Genomic DNA, 14,537 nt, shown 5'->3' with positions numbered 1-14,537 from the left:
ATACTGACTTCAAGTTCACCAGTTTATAACTTCCCGAATCACTCCGGGAACCCTTTTTAAAAATGGGTATTACATTGACCACCCTCCAATCCTCAGGTACCATAGCTGATTTGAATGAGAAGTTAGAAGTAATAAGTCTGCAATTTCAATTTTTTGTTTTTTCAAAACTCTGGGTTGGGGTACGGACAAGTTATCCTGCTAAAGTTTACCAGTTAACTTGTCTCGGATATTCAATGGGATAAAATTATCTGGCTACTCTGCTTATTCAGGTTTGTGTGCACATTTTTTGTGCACAAAACTCCTTGCAATATCAGGACTGACGTTTTAGACACAGAAATGTGTGCAAAACCATGCACTGACATGTGCGTACAGCCTTATGCATTGTATTACATGAGGCCAGAGCAAGCTTGTTGTAACATGCTCAAAAAAAGATGTAGCAGAAATCTGAAACAGCATGTTATTTAGTATATACGACTTTTCATCTTATTATAGCCTGAGATAGGAAACGAGTAGGAAATCCTCATAAGTTGATCAGTCAGATCAGTAACTAAACATACAAACACATAATACAAACAGGCCGATACAGTGAAGTTCGCGGGAGAGCGGGCGAGCGCCTGCTCTCCCGGCGTGCGCACAGGCCAGTGTCCTGTGCGCGCGATACAGTAAGACAAAATATTTAAATTAGGGCCCGAGGTAAAAAGAGGCGCTAGGGATGCCTCTTTTTGGACAGGAGCGGTGGCTGTCAAAGTGTTTGACGGCCGACGCTCAATTTTGCCGTCGTTGGTTCTCGAGCCCGCTGACAGCCAGCAAAATTGAGCATCCGGTTTTCAAGCCGCGGGCTGATTTTAAATTTTTATTTTTTTATTTTTAACTTTTTTTAACTTTTGGGACCTCCGACTTAATATCGCCATGATATTAAGTCGGAGGGTGCACAGAAAAGCAGTTTTTACTGCTTTTCTGTGCACTTCCCCGGCGCTGGCAGAAATTAACGCCTACCTTTGGGTAGGCGCTAATTTCTTAAAGTAAAATGTGTGGCTTGGCTGTACATTTTACTTACTGCATCGCGCGGGAATGACTAATAGGGCCATCAACATGCATTTGCATGTTGCGGGCGCTATTAGTCTCGGGGGGTTGGACGCGCGTTTTCGACGAGCTATTACCCCTTACTGAATAAGGGGTAAAGCTAGTGCATCGAAAACACGCGTCCAAACGCGGGTTAACAGTGCGCTCCGTCGGAGCACACTGTACTGTATCGGCCTGAAAGAAAGGCAACCGAGGAAACATTTTTCACCTCATACTAGAACCCTAAAATCAGAAAAGTGCCACCCAGTGGCCTTACAATATATTGCACTCTCTTAAATATAGTAGGCTTTAATTAATGGTTGTTGTATATCACAATATGAGTAAGACTAGGTTAAGCAAAAGAATTCAGAGATTGATAATTAGTAGAGCCCAGTGGGCTACTTCAGGGCTCAATATTAAGGCTGGTTCTTTATAATTTGTTTTTATCAATGTCATTGTAGAGTAACTTGAGGGAAAACTATGATTGTTTGCAGATGACACACATGTATGTAATGGAGTAAACACACCTGGAAACATATTACCTAAAGAATTTGGAAGAATGTTCATTGGTTTGGAAGCTCTACTTCAGTGCAAAATTATGTATCTGGGACACAGAAATCTATTACCTCTTTATCAATTAAGAGGTCATGAACTGGAAACTGCTAATCAGGAAAGGTAGTAATCATCTTAGATGAGTTGAAGTTTGCTAATCAGAGTACTAAAGTGGCAGGGAAAATTAACAATATACTTAAATGCAGGGTCATCACATTGTGTGGGCAAGCCAAGAAATAAGTGCGGCATCCGTCTGCTAATGGTGTGTCTTTTTTCCCTCATGCAGTTTGTGTGATTCACTCATCAGTTGTTTAAACTGTGCAGGCCTCCATAGATGGATTGGTGAATTGAGCTGCTGCAGGAGGAAGAGCATAGGTGCCAGCACGTTAGCAAGATGAGCAACAAGATATAAGTGCCAGCCCAGGGCATAAGGAGAGAGGTGCGCAGCAACTAGGTAATGAAAGGAGGGAGTAGGGAGGTTTTCAGGCAATATGCTACACAGCTATGCCATTAGAGGGCCCCTTGACTGAATGCACCATTGAAGGGGAACATAAGGACATAAAAACATTAAAAATGCCATACTGGTTCAGACCAAGGTCCATTGAGCCCAGGATCCTATCTCCAACAGTGGCTATGGGTCACAAGTACCTGGCAGATCCCAAAAAATAGATGTTTCTTGTTACTCACTTCCAGGGATAATAATGGCTTTCCCTAGTCTGCCTGGCTAAGAATATTTTGTGGACTTTTCCTTCTGGAACTTGTCCAAACCTCCTCAATATCCTGCTATGCTGGTCACCTTGATCACATCTTCTAATAACAGATTCCACAGCTTGAATGTATATTGACGGGCGGATTTTTAAAGCCCTGCTCGCGTAAATCCGGGAGGATTTACGCGAGTAGGGCCTTGCGCGCCAGTGCGCCTATTTTCCATAGGCCGCCGGCGCCCGCAGAACCCCGGGACGTGCGTAGGTCCCGGAGTTTTTGGAAGGGGGCGTGTCGGGGGCGGGGCCGGATGATGCGGCATTTTGGGGGTGGGCCCGGGGGCGTGGTTTCGGGCCGGGGCGTTCCGGGGGCGTGGCCACACCCTCAGGAACCGCCCCCGGGTCAGGTCTCGGCGCGCCAGCAGCCCGCTGGCACGTGTGGATTTACGTCTCCCTCCGGGAGGCGTAAATCCGTGGATAAAGGTAGGGGGGGTTTAGATAGGGCCGGGGGGGTGGGTTAGGTAGGGGAAGGGAGGGATTGGTGAGGGGAGGGCGAAAGAGAGTTCCCTCCGAGGCCGCTCCGATTTCGGAGCGGCCTCGGAGGGAACGGAGACAGGCTGCACGGCTCGGCGCGCGCCGGCTGCCCAAAATCGGCAGCCTTGCACGCGCCGATCCAGGATTTTAGAAGATACGCGCGGCTACGCGTGTATCTTATAAAATCCAGCGTACTTTTGTTTGCGCCTGCTGCGCAAACAAAAGTACGCGAACGTGCTTTTTTAAAAAATCTACCCCTGAGTGAAAAGGGACTTTCTATGAATTGTTTTGAATCTGCTGATTGTTAGTTCAAGGACTGGCCCCTTCTTTTAGTATTATTTGAAAGGGTAAATAAACATCCTTTATGAACCTATTCCACCCCACTCATGATTTTATAAACTTCTACCATGTCCCTTCTCAGCCATCATCTTTCCATGCTGAAGAGCTCTAACCTGTGTAGCCTCTCATCATAGGAGACAGGTTCCATTCCCTTTATCTTTTGTTGCCCTTTTCTGACCTTGTCTAACTCTGCTATGTCTTTCTTGAAATGGGGCGATTAGATCTGCACACAGTACTCAAGTTGTAGTCGTATCATGGATCAATACAGAGACAATATGATATTTTCCATTTTATTCTCCATTCCTTTTTGGATCACTCCTAACATTTTATTTGGGGTTTTTTTACCACTGCTGCACATTGAGCCGAGGATTTCAACGTATTGTCCACAAGCACTCCATTCCTTTTCTTGGCTGTTGACTTCTGATACAGAACCCAGCATTGTGCATCTGTAGTTCAGATTATTTTTCCTGTCTGTTCATCACTTTGCATTTTTTCACATTAAATTAAATCTGCCATTCAGATGTCCAGTCTCCTAGTCTCACAAAATCTTTCTGTAATTCCTCATAACCCGCTGCTGTTCTAACAACTTTGAATCATTTCATGTTATCTGCAAATCTGATCACCTCTCTCATTATTCCCTTTTCTAGATCACTTATGAGCATGTTAAACAGCACAGGTCCCAATACAGACCTCTGTGGTATTCCACTAATGACTTTTCTCCATTTGGAAAATTGACCATTTAGTACTATCCTTTGTTTCATGTCTTTTAATCAGTTACCAATCCACAATAGGACACTACCTCCTATCCCATGATATTTTAATTTCCTGTGGAGTCTCATTTTGTCAGATGCCTTCTGAAAATTCAAATATAGCTTATCAAATGGCTCACTTTTATCTACATCCATTGAAATACACCGGGAAGATTCTGTGATACCATACAGCCACCAAGTCTGCAGCCTAAATGTCATCCTTGATTCCAAGCTTACCATGGAAACTCAAAAATGATCTGTTACCAAAGCTGCTTTTTTCCATCTTTTCCAGCTCTGTCATCTCTGTCCACTCTTTGAAGCTCTGGCCTGTGCCACCACCATTCAAGCCTATATCATCTGCCGACTAGACTATTGTTACTCCCTTTGCATTGGATTTTCCAAAAAACTTGTCCAGTGTTTTCAGCTCATCCAGAATGCCATGGCAAAGTCCCTATACAATGCCAGTAAGTTTGATTCTGTGACCCCACTCCTTAAATCTCTTCACTGACTGCCATTTGCTTTGCGCTCCATTTTCATAATCCTGTTACTAGCCTATAAAGCCCTCAAAGGACAAGTCCCATGCTTTCTGGCCGACTGAATCTGCTTGTCCTTTGAGGGCTCGCCCACCGCACCTTACCTAATACTCGCCTGACAGTGCCTGCCCCTAAGGAAATTAATCTGATCAACACAAGAACCACCTTCACTGGCTCAGTCTCAGCCCTCTGGAATTCCCTACCATTGGAATTCAGCTGTGCCCCAGACATTCTGACCTTTAGGAAAAAACTGAAAACCTGCCTGATCACTAAGGCCTTTGGTCCCTAGCAAGTTGTGTCATTATTAATATGCCCAATCTATTCCCTTTGCACGTGCTGCTACTGCTCTATCTGATTGACAGGCCGATACAGTAAAGTCCGCGGGCGAACGCGATTCTGTATTTAAATTAGGCCCGGCGGTAAAAACGGGCAAAAGGAGGCACTAGGGACACTAGCACGTCCCTAGCGCCTCCTTTTGGCCCGGAGCGGCAACTGTCAGCGGGTTTGACAGCCGCCGCTCAATTTTGCTGCAGTTTTTACTGCTTTTCTGTGCACTTTCCCGGTGGGTCGGCGCTAATTTCTGAAAGTAAAATGTGCGGCTTGGCTGCACATTTTACTTTCTGTATCCTGCGCGCATACCTAATAGGGCCATCAACATGCATTTGCATGTTGAGGGCGCTATTTGGTGCTGCGGGTTGGACGCGTGTTTTCCTCCCCTTACTGAATAAGGGGTAAGGGAAAACGCGCGTCCAAGAGCAGGCTAACAGAGCGCTCCATCAGAGCGCACTGTACTGTATCGGCCTGTTAGTTATTCTGAAATCTGGATTCTCCCTCCATGTGGCTACTTATTTATGCTGTTCTGTTTTAGTTAAGTGTTTACTGTTGCTTCAGCAACTGTTGTGTTTGTTTAAGTTATTCTGGAATTTGGTTTATTCCTACTATGTAGGCACTACTGTTGATTTGTTTGTTGTACTCTTACTCTGTTCTTCTGTATCTCTTGCATTGCTCACTAGTTGAACCTTTTACTGTTGCACTGATTGATTTTTGGGTAACATGCTCTGATCTCATTTGCTGGAAAAGCGTGTAATAAATAAACCCTGATGATGATGATAGATTTGTAAGGCAAGACTTCCCTTTGCTAAAACCTTGTTGACTCTTCCCCATTAAGCTATATCTATCAATATGGTCGATAATTTTGTTTTTAAGACTATATTCTACAATTTTGCTCACCATTGATTTCAGGCTCACTGGTCTATAATTTACTTGAGCCCTTTTTAGAAATTGGTGTTACATTGGCCACTCTCCTGTATTCAGGTATTGTGGCTGTTTTAAATGATTGGTTACAAATTACTAGTAATAGGTTTGCAAGTTCATGTTTGAGGTCTTTCAGAATTCTGGGTTTGATGCTATCTGCTCCTGGTGATTTGTTCATTTTTAGTTTGTCAATTTGATCTATTTTATTCTCCATTATCACAAAGATTTGTTTTAATTGTTCAGAATCACTTATCATCAAAGAATATCTCCAGTGTGAGTATGTTCTAAAATCCTCCTTAGTAAGGATCAAAGCAAATAATTCATTCTTTGCTATTTCTTTATAATCCCTGAACATCCATTTTACCTTTTGGTCATCTAGCGGCCCAACTGACTCCTTCACAGGCTTCAAATGTAAAGGAAAAAGATATTAGTTTTTGTTTCTATGGCAAGCTTCTTCTTAAATTCTCTCTTGGCCTGTCTTCACCAGGCATATCCTTAGGAGAATAGGGTTCTAATTGAGCAGTTAGTTGAATAGCTGAAGGTTTATGAAATACTAAGGGAGTTAGGGGGGATTAGAAGGTGGGAAATGTGTTATAGAATGTGGGCTTAGATGTGAGCTCTGAGTTTGGGGCTCAGTATTTGCTTTCTACAGAAATAGTTTTAATTTGAAACCTGCAGAATTTTAGGAGGGATATTTTGATGATGTTAGGATATGTATAATTATCTGTTGTGTTGTAGCTAATGCATGGTGGGTAGAAAAGATGAAGTATATTTGTCTTTAGCTTTAGGGTTCTATTTTATGTTTGTCGGCTTCTCCTTTTGTAAATTGCTTTGAGCTGAGAGGTAGGTATGTTTAAAAATATAAATTATAAAATAAATATACAGTATATTTATAAATAAATAGTAGCAACCAAATCCACAACAGAATTTAGCCATGCTCAGTTCAGAAACCAAGCATAATGTCCAGGGCAGTTGGTGGGAATAGAAGGAAGAAGAAATGTGGCTGGCTGAAAAAACTAGTTCTAGAATCTATATGTTCAATCACATGGAACATTATTGGGCCAAGAAATGGGAAGACGAATTTAGTGTGCACAGAGTGGTAGTTTGGTTTCCTCAAGCTTTCAAGAAGAATAGGTAAGGCCAATCAATATGGAACTGCAACAGAATTCTGACATATTCTTAGGAAGGAGAAACAGGGAAGACTGGTTGGGGCAAGTGGTCCTTCACTGGTGACATCTGTTACTTTACTTTTAAAGTAAATCTCTCATTCTGATTTTTTTCTTGTCATATGATTTTCTGCATGCTTAAGAGAAGGAATCAAAATGTGGGGTGCTATTTTTTTGCTTTCATGTTTTTATTGAGAGCAGCAATAGTACATGCATTTGCAGATAATTCTGTTGACATCAAAGGGACTTATCAAATAATTGTACCAAGCTCACCATATTTTTGAGGACATTTCTGTATATTCTAGCGAGAGAAAAGTATGGTTTATGTATAGAACTTCATTTTCAGTGTCTGTTTTATTTTTTCCCAGGAATTTATTATAATGAACAAAAATGGGTGATAAGTAAATGAACAACAATTTTTTTGCACTGATTTTCTCCTACTTCTGTTTGTTATAATAAACACTGTCAAATTCCTAGGAAAAATAAAATAAAATAACTGAAAACAAAAGTCTCTAGGGATATGTATGTATGTGATTTCACGAGTTTGCTTTGCCTCACTCATCCTTTTGTGGCTTAAAGAATCGAGCATCCAAATTTATTTTATTTTGATCAAATTTGAATGAGATATAAAGTGATGATGTATGGTTTTGGCTAAGCAACACAATCAGTTCTTTCTTATCCATGTTTCACAGAATTTGTATAAAAATATTGTAAGAATAATCTTATAACATTTAATTCAAATGTGGCCACCATTTCACTAATTAGATTTTGGAATTTGTAACCATACTTTTTCTTCAGGATTCCATACAGAATATGCATATATATTGTCAAATACAGACTAAAAAGGACCAAAAGCACCTCTCTTTTTTTTGATTATACAAAAAATTCTTTTTGAATTTATCCACTGATATGACCTCATATAGGCATTTTTTGGAGCCAGTTTGAATGAGTGTGCTGCATAGCAAGTAGTATATTTCACACTACCACTCAATATATAATCATAGGTCATCTAACGTCAATTTTTTGATTTTTTCTGTGCTAGTTTCACCATTGTTTGTGCTCATTTCATCATCATAAAACTTCTTATATTATTACTTTTTCATAATAGTAATATAACTTAACTTGTTCAAGACATCAAGATTGAAGAATCTGAGCGGCTCTGTGCCGTGAGGATGACTTGCCCAACACGGTCCGTGTTTCGGTTCTCCACCTTCTTCATGGGGCCATCTATGAAGACATCTAATGTTAATAACTTGTAACAGGCTTAATAAAAAACTTTTTTATACCTTATTCGCCGCGGTACTAACGATATTAGTTGCTCAGTTAATGTTCCGTCTTCTGAGAAATCCGTCTCTTCAACCGGAAGCAGGAGTGACAGGACGCCATTTTTAAAGGACAAATGATCCAATGAGAAGTTGCAACGTCAGAATTATCTGCTACACATGTCAGCTGTGAACTTGCTACTAGATTCAAATCACAGAATACCAATCAATTTCAGCATTTAATCCCTCCGGAGCAGTACATGCCAACTTGTAAATCCACCGTTGTTCCTGTAAATTCAGTAATGTCAGTGAATCACCCCCCCTACTAGTCATCAAAATTTTATCGATAATTCTCCACTTCAGATCTGCAAAAGTGTGATTGAATTCAACACAATGTGCCACCATAGGGGCTTGCAATTTTTGCGTGGCTACACAGCTGCGATGTTCAATCAGCCTAGTACGTATGGCTCTCTTTGTTCTGCCTACATAATATTTGTTACAAGGACAGACAATCAGATAAACCACATGTGTTGATGCACAATTAGTATTTATTTTGGCATGGTGAAGATTGCCCTTCTTATCTGTCCATGTTGGTCCACTAATAGTCTGTGCACATAGAGAGCAATTATTACACGGCATGTGTTCGCCAGAATGTGAGCCAGATTGAGCAGTGTCCGAACGTAAAAAGGAATGCGTCAGTAAATCTCTCAAATTTTTTCCCCGACTGTATGTTATCATCGGTAACTCTTTAAAGACCAGATGGAATTGTAATATATGCCAATATTTTCGAATGATGGCCGCAATCTGAGTGGCCCTTGTTGAATATTTTAATGTACATACAAGTTTCGGATCCTGATATACATCATCTTTTTCCAAAAGTAGCCATATGCGCTGAGCATTAAATCCTCTTTTGTACGCTGCTCTAATTGTTTTAGAAGGATAACCCCTATTGAGCAATCGTGTTGCTAATGCTTGTGCCTGCACAGTATAGTCTTCTATATCATGACATATTCGTCGTATTCTCAAAAATTGACCAATTGGTAAATTATTTTTTAAATGATATGGGTGAAAGCTAGAGAAATGAAGTAGTACATTTTTATCCGTGGATTTTTTAAACAATGTAGTAGCAAATTGATTATCCAATTTCTGTATGGATATATCCAAAAAATTGATCTTAGATTTACTATACTGCATCGTAAAATAAAGATTTGGATCTAAAGTATTTATCCACGTCAAAAAATTTGTTAAGCTTGATTCCTCACCATGCCACAAGAAAAATATGTCATCTATGTATCGACACCAGTTTGTGATGTTAATAAACTTAGCTGAATGATACAATAATGTCTCTTCAAAGTTTTCCATATACAAATTCGCCAAACTGGGGGCCATAGTGGCCCCCATGGCGGTACCATGAATCTGCTGGTAATAACATTCATCGAAGATGAAATAATTTTTTTGTAATGCAATAGTAGCAATACTTAACAGAAAAGATGTTGGTACACGATGTGGGCGACTTCTAGAATTTAATGCTTGTTGTAAAATTACTAATGCCTGATCTTGTGGGATACTTGTATATAGTGCCCTGATATCTAAAGTTACCATGATGGTATCTGGAGTAGGATAGATGGACATTAATTTATTCAACATAGCTTTGGTGTCCCTAATGTATGACTTGATTTGCAAAACTTGTGGTTGTAAGAATTTATCGATAAATACAGATAATGGCTCTAATAAAGATCCTATAGTGCTTACAATGGGTCTCCCCGGTGGGTGGACTAGGTCTTTATGTATCTTTGGAATCATATAAATGGTCGGCGCTCGATACTTAGAATTAATCAAATTGACGTTAGATGACCTATGATTATATATTGAGTGGTAGTGCGAAATATACTACTTGCTATGCAGCACACTCATTCAAACTGGCTCCAAAAAATGCCTATATGAGGTCATATCAGTGGATAAATTCAAAAAGAATTTTTTGTATAATCAAAAAAAAAGAGAGGTGCTTTTGGTCCTTTTTAGTCTGTAATTGTGTATTGGCTGAACCCTCCAAAGAAAAAATTAGAGAACCTTTTGTTATCTGTAAAGTCTTGCAGTTATATATTGTCAAAGCCATGGGTTGGACATATTTTTTTGTTAAAATGCAACTTTTCCTTAAAATGTTGACATCTTAACTGAGGGATGGGGTCGGAGGGAGAAAGGAGCAGGGGCATAAGTATGTCCCCCAACAAAATTCACTAGGGGCAATTTTCATAGAGATTTACCTGAATAAAACAGTGCTTTTACCTGCAGAAAGAGGGTCTTTGAAATTTGTCCACCCTATGTGCGAGTGAAATTACAAATTTAGTGCCACTATGTGCATAGTTTTATTCACAATGAAAGCTGTTGTTTCCAGACGTGGGGTTGGGGAGTGGCTTACAAGTACACACATATGCCTTGAAATTTCAAAAGTATGCATGTAACTTTACACACAGGAAAAGGAGATGCAAAGTTGTGTGGGTATATTTTCTTAGGCAGTTTTCAAGGGGAAAGTTTTCAGTGTGTGTTATAAAAGTTATTTTTATTGTAATTAAACGTTTGGTTATTTTATTCTAGCAAATCCTCTGGGCATCCTTATAGCAAACCTGCTATCACCTTTCCTTGTGTATGAAAAGGAAAAGATTCCACTGATGGTAAATGGCAAACATTTAATCAGTCTTTTCATTATTTCAGATTATATATAGAGGTAGATCTTTAAAAAGTACGCGCACGGGTACTTTTGTTCGCGCAACCAATGTGAACAAAAGTACGCCGGATTTTATAAGATACGCGCGTATCTTATAAAATCCAGGGTCGGCGCACGCAAGGCTGCGCAAAATCGTCAGCCTGCGTGTGCTGAGCCCCGCAGCCTGCCTCCTTTCCCTCCGAGGCTGCTCCAAAATCAGAGCGGCCTCGGAGGGAACTTTCCTTCCACGTCCCCCCACCTTCCCCTCCCTTCCCCTACCTAACCCACCCCCCGGCCCTACCTAAATCCCCCCCCCTACCTTTGTTGGGCAAGTTACGCCTGCTTGAAGCAGGCGTGTGCGCGCCGCCTCGCATTCCCTGGCACAGGCCGCAATGCTGGGGGACTCGGGACCGTCCTCCCGGCCCGCCCCCGAACCGTCACCACGCCCCCGGACCCGCCCCAGACCCACCCCGGACACATCCCTCCCACCCCTTTTACGAAGCCCCGGGACTTACACGCGTCCCGGGGCTTTGCGTGCGCCGGCGGCCTATGCAAAATAGGAGCGCCGGCTCGCAAGTGCCCTGCACATGTAAATCTGGGAGGATTTACGTGCGCAGGGCTTTTAAAATCTAGCCCATTATGAACTAACGAGTTGCAATTTGTGTTTTCCTTAGATAGCAGTGTATGCCATCCCTGCAGTAGTTGCTTGTATTCTAGCAACTGGTGGTGTCTGTGAAAAAGCACCTCCAATACCTCCATCAGCAAGTGCAATTAATTCCACATCTGAGCCGTTCATCTCTGGTCTGAAAAAGGTAAGTTGTTTGATGCTGCTTGATTAGTAGAACACATTTTAAAACTAATTATATCTAATTTGAGCTTCAGAAGGCCTGAATAGCATCAGAAAGCTATCAGAAAATGTCCTTGTGGGCCAGTTCTGGGTCATTCATAAGGTCACTAATTGCATTATTAATGTTTCAAGATTCAGAAATCACTCCAGTGTTCACAAGTCACTCAAGGCACAATTCCACCAATTAAGTGTGTATGTGTGTGTGTAGTGGGGGGGGGGGGAGAGATGTTGCTTGGGGGTGCACAGAAGGGCTTGAAAGTAGACAAATATCAGGAGATTTTAGCAGTTGGGAAAAATTTCCTCAGGCAAACAGTTTTTACTATATTTTTCTACATACTTGCTTGATGGCATGAAAACATATATTTATTGAAAGCACAGCACTCCAATTGTATTTTAATTTCCTAACAGTTTTTATATAGCAAGACTGGCCTTTATAGAAGGCTGTTTTCAAAGCCATTTCTGTAGATAAAACAGCGTTTTACCCATAGAAATGAACTTTAAGAAAACTATCCATCTGCAATGAAAGTACAAGTACATACGTTACTAGGCAGACACGCCCCCAGGAAAGCCCTGGGGCTTGCACACGCCGCTGAGCCTATTCAACATAGGCTCGGCGCGCGCAGGGGGAGCTTGGGGCAGGTTTTCGGGGGGTACACGCGTATCTTACATGCGTACCCCTTTGAAAATCTGCCCCTAAACGTTTACCCACTTTCATATCAACCTAGGAACTGAACAATATTAAGATGTTGACAGCAGTCCAGCAGTGAGATGGGGGCCTTCCAGTCTTTTGCACTGACTGAGAGGTTGTATGTGTATGCCCTGTGCAAAGAGCTTCTGGTTTTCAGAGAACGAGTCTATGGAGACCACAATGGCAGATCTGAAGGAGTTAAGGCAGACAGAGGGGTATATAGAGACCTTCAGAGACATAGTAGCCAAGTCCAGCAGTCCCTGTACTGTTTTGGAGGAACAAGGTCAGCAGGTCGAAGAACGTTACACTGGTAATAGGAATTGATCCTGTAGTAAATACCTCCTCTCCAGGTGATGCGCAATCTTCTCATACCAAAGATGAGTCTCCAAGGGCTATTGCTCAGAAAGGGAAGAGTTAGGTCTGCCGTCATAATTGGTGATTTGATTATTAGCAATGTAGGCAGCTGAGTGGCTGGTGGATGTGAGGATCGCTTGGTAACTTGTCTGCATGGTGCGAACATGGTAAACCTTACATGTCACCTAGATAAGATTTTAGACAGTGCTGGGGAGGAGCCAGCTGTCATGGTACATGTGAGCACCAATGACAAGGAAGGTGTTGGAGGGAGGTTCTTGAAGCCAAATATAGGATTTTAGGTAGAAAGTTGAAATCCAGATCCTCCAGGATAGCATTCTCTGAAATACTCCCCATGCCATGCATAGGACCCCAGAGGCAGACAGAACTCTGGAGCCTCAATGTGTGGATGAAACAATGGTGCATAGAAGAGGGCTTTAGTTTTGTTAGGAACTGGACAACATTTACATTTTGAGCAAGGACAGCCTATTACAAAGAGCTGGGCTCTGCCTTAACCAGAGTTGGGACCAGGTTGCTAGTGCTAATTTTCAGAAAAAAGAGAACAGCCTTTAAACTAGAACAAGGAGGAAAGCCAACAGTTGCTCAATAGCACATCATTTGGAGGGAAGTATCTTCAAAGCATACTAAAATAATAGAGAAGTAAAGGCATCCCCATAGAGAGGTTCCAATAAAAGCAATAGTAGTCCATGTGGCTATAAGTAAAGAACCACCTGAGTTAAAAGATTCCAAAATACCCCTGGCAAGTGATAGGCAGATTGTTAATACCAACAAAAAAACATACTTTGAAATGAATGTATGCTAATACAGAATTCTAAAAGTAAGATGGGAGAGTTAGAGTGTATAGCACTGAATGAAGAGGTAGATATAATTGGCATCTCAGAGACCTGATACAAAGATAATAACAAATGGGACAGTGCTATACTAGAGTACAAGGTATATTGCAATGATAGGGTAGATCAACTTGGTTGGAGGGTAGCGCTTTATGTTAGGGATGGCATAGACTCCAACAGGATAAAGATCCTGCAGGAGACTAGCTTGCTTTTTAAGGCGGTTACTACCCCAAACCAATTATCTAGGTTCTTCACTTAAATGCAGCTCCAGCACTGCTATCTACGATGGCGGGGGTAGAAGGGAAATAGAACCAAAAAAGTTATTTAAAGGGACAAGAGTAACAGAAAAATATGAAAAAATAAATAAATGTGAAAGCTTGCTGGGCAGGCTGGATGGACCGTTTGGTCTTCTTTTGCCGTCATTTCTATATTTTTATGTTTATGTTTATGATTGCGGTAGGCAGCCTCATCTCTCCCTGATGCCTATATGGGGATTTGAGTACAATCAATAGCTCCCAAGACAGAGAGGAAATGTGCTGTTTGATAGACATAATTTGGTGGTGTTCCTGTCTTCTGCAAGAGAAGGATATAAAGTGTTGCGTCGGAGTGAGGAAACTCACCCAAAGATGAGATTTGTGCAATGTTCTCTCAACCTAGCTTGATGGACTCTCTATCTGGTTAACATCAAGCTAGGTTGAGAGAACATTGCACAAATCTCATCTTTGGGTGAGTATCCTCATTCCGAGGGTCATCAAATGTTCAAAAGAGAGCACTGTTCTGTTCGTACGTCTCACTTTGAATGTCAAAGTGGCTCCTAACCTAATACTTAAACCTCACCTTGAGTTACTAGGTGTGCCTCCCAAAGGGATATAAATACCTATCTATGGTCAGGGCATTATCTCTCTCTCTCTCTTTCTCTTTCTCTCACTCTCACTCTCTCTCTC

At 41.5% G+C, this 14,537-nt stretch overlaps 1 protein-coding gene across 1 annotated transcript in view; it reads left to right on the top strand.

Moving 5' to 3' along the window:
* SLC49A3 (solute carrier family 49 member 3) overlaps nt 1–14,537 on the top strand; it is a 179,431-nt gene that overhangs the window by 65,862 nt on the left and 99,032 nt on the right. The window contains exons 5-6 of the mRNA XM_029602747.1: nt 10,748–10,824; nt 11,531–11,668. Coding sequence (XP_029458607.1) covers nt 10,748–10,824; nt 11,531–11,668 — 215 coding nt within the window. The remainder of the gene's footprint in view (nt 1–10,747; nt 10,825–11,530; nt 11,669–14,537) is intronic.

The sequence above is a fragment of the Rhinatrema bivittatum genome, chromosome 1 (assembly GCF_901001135.1).
Source record: "Rhinatrema bivittatum chromosome 1, aRhiBiv1.1, whole genome shotgun sequence".
NCBI lineage: Eukaryota > Metazoa > Chordata > Amphibia > Gymnophiona > Rhinatrematidae > Rhinatrema > Rhinatrema bivittatum.
The sequence above is the reverse complement of the archived record's forward strand: the minus strand, read 5'-3'. Positions and strand labels throughout refer to the sequence as shown.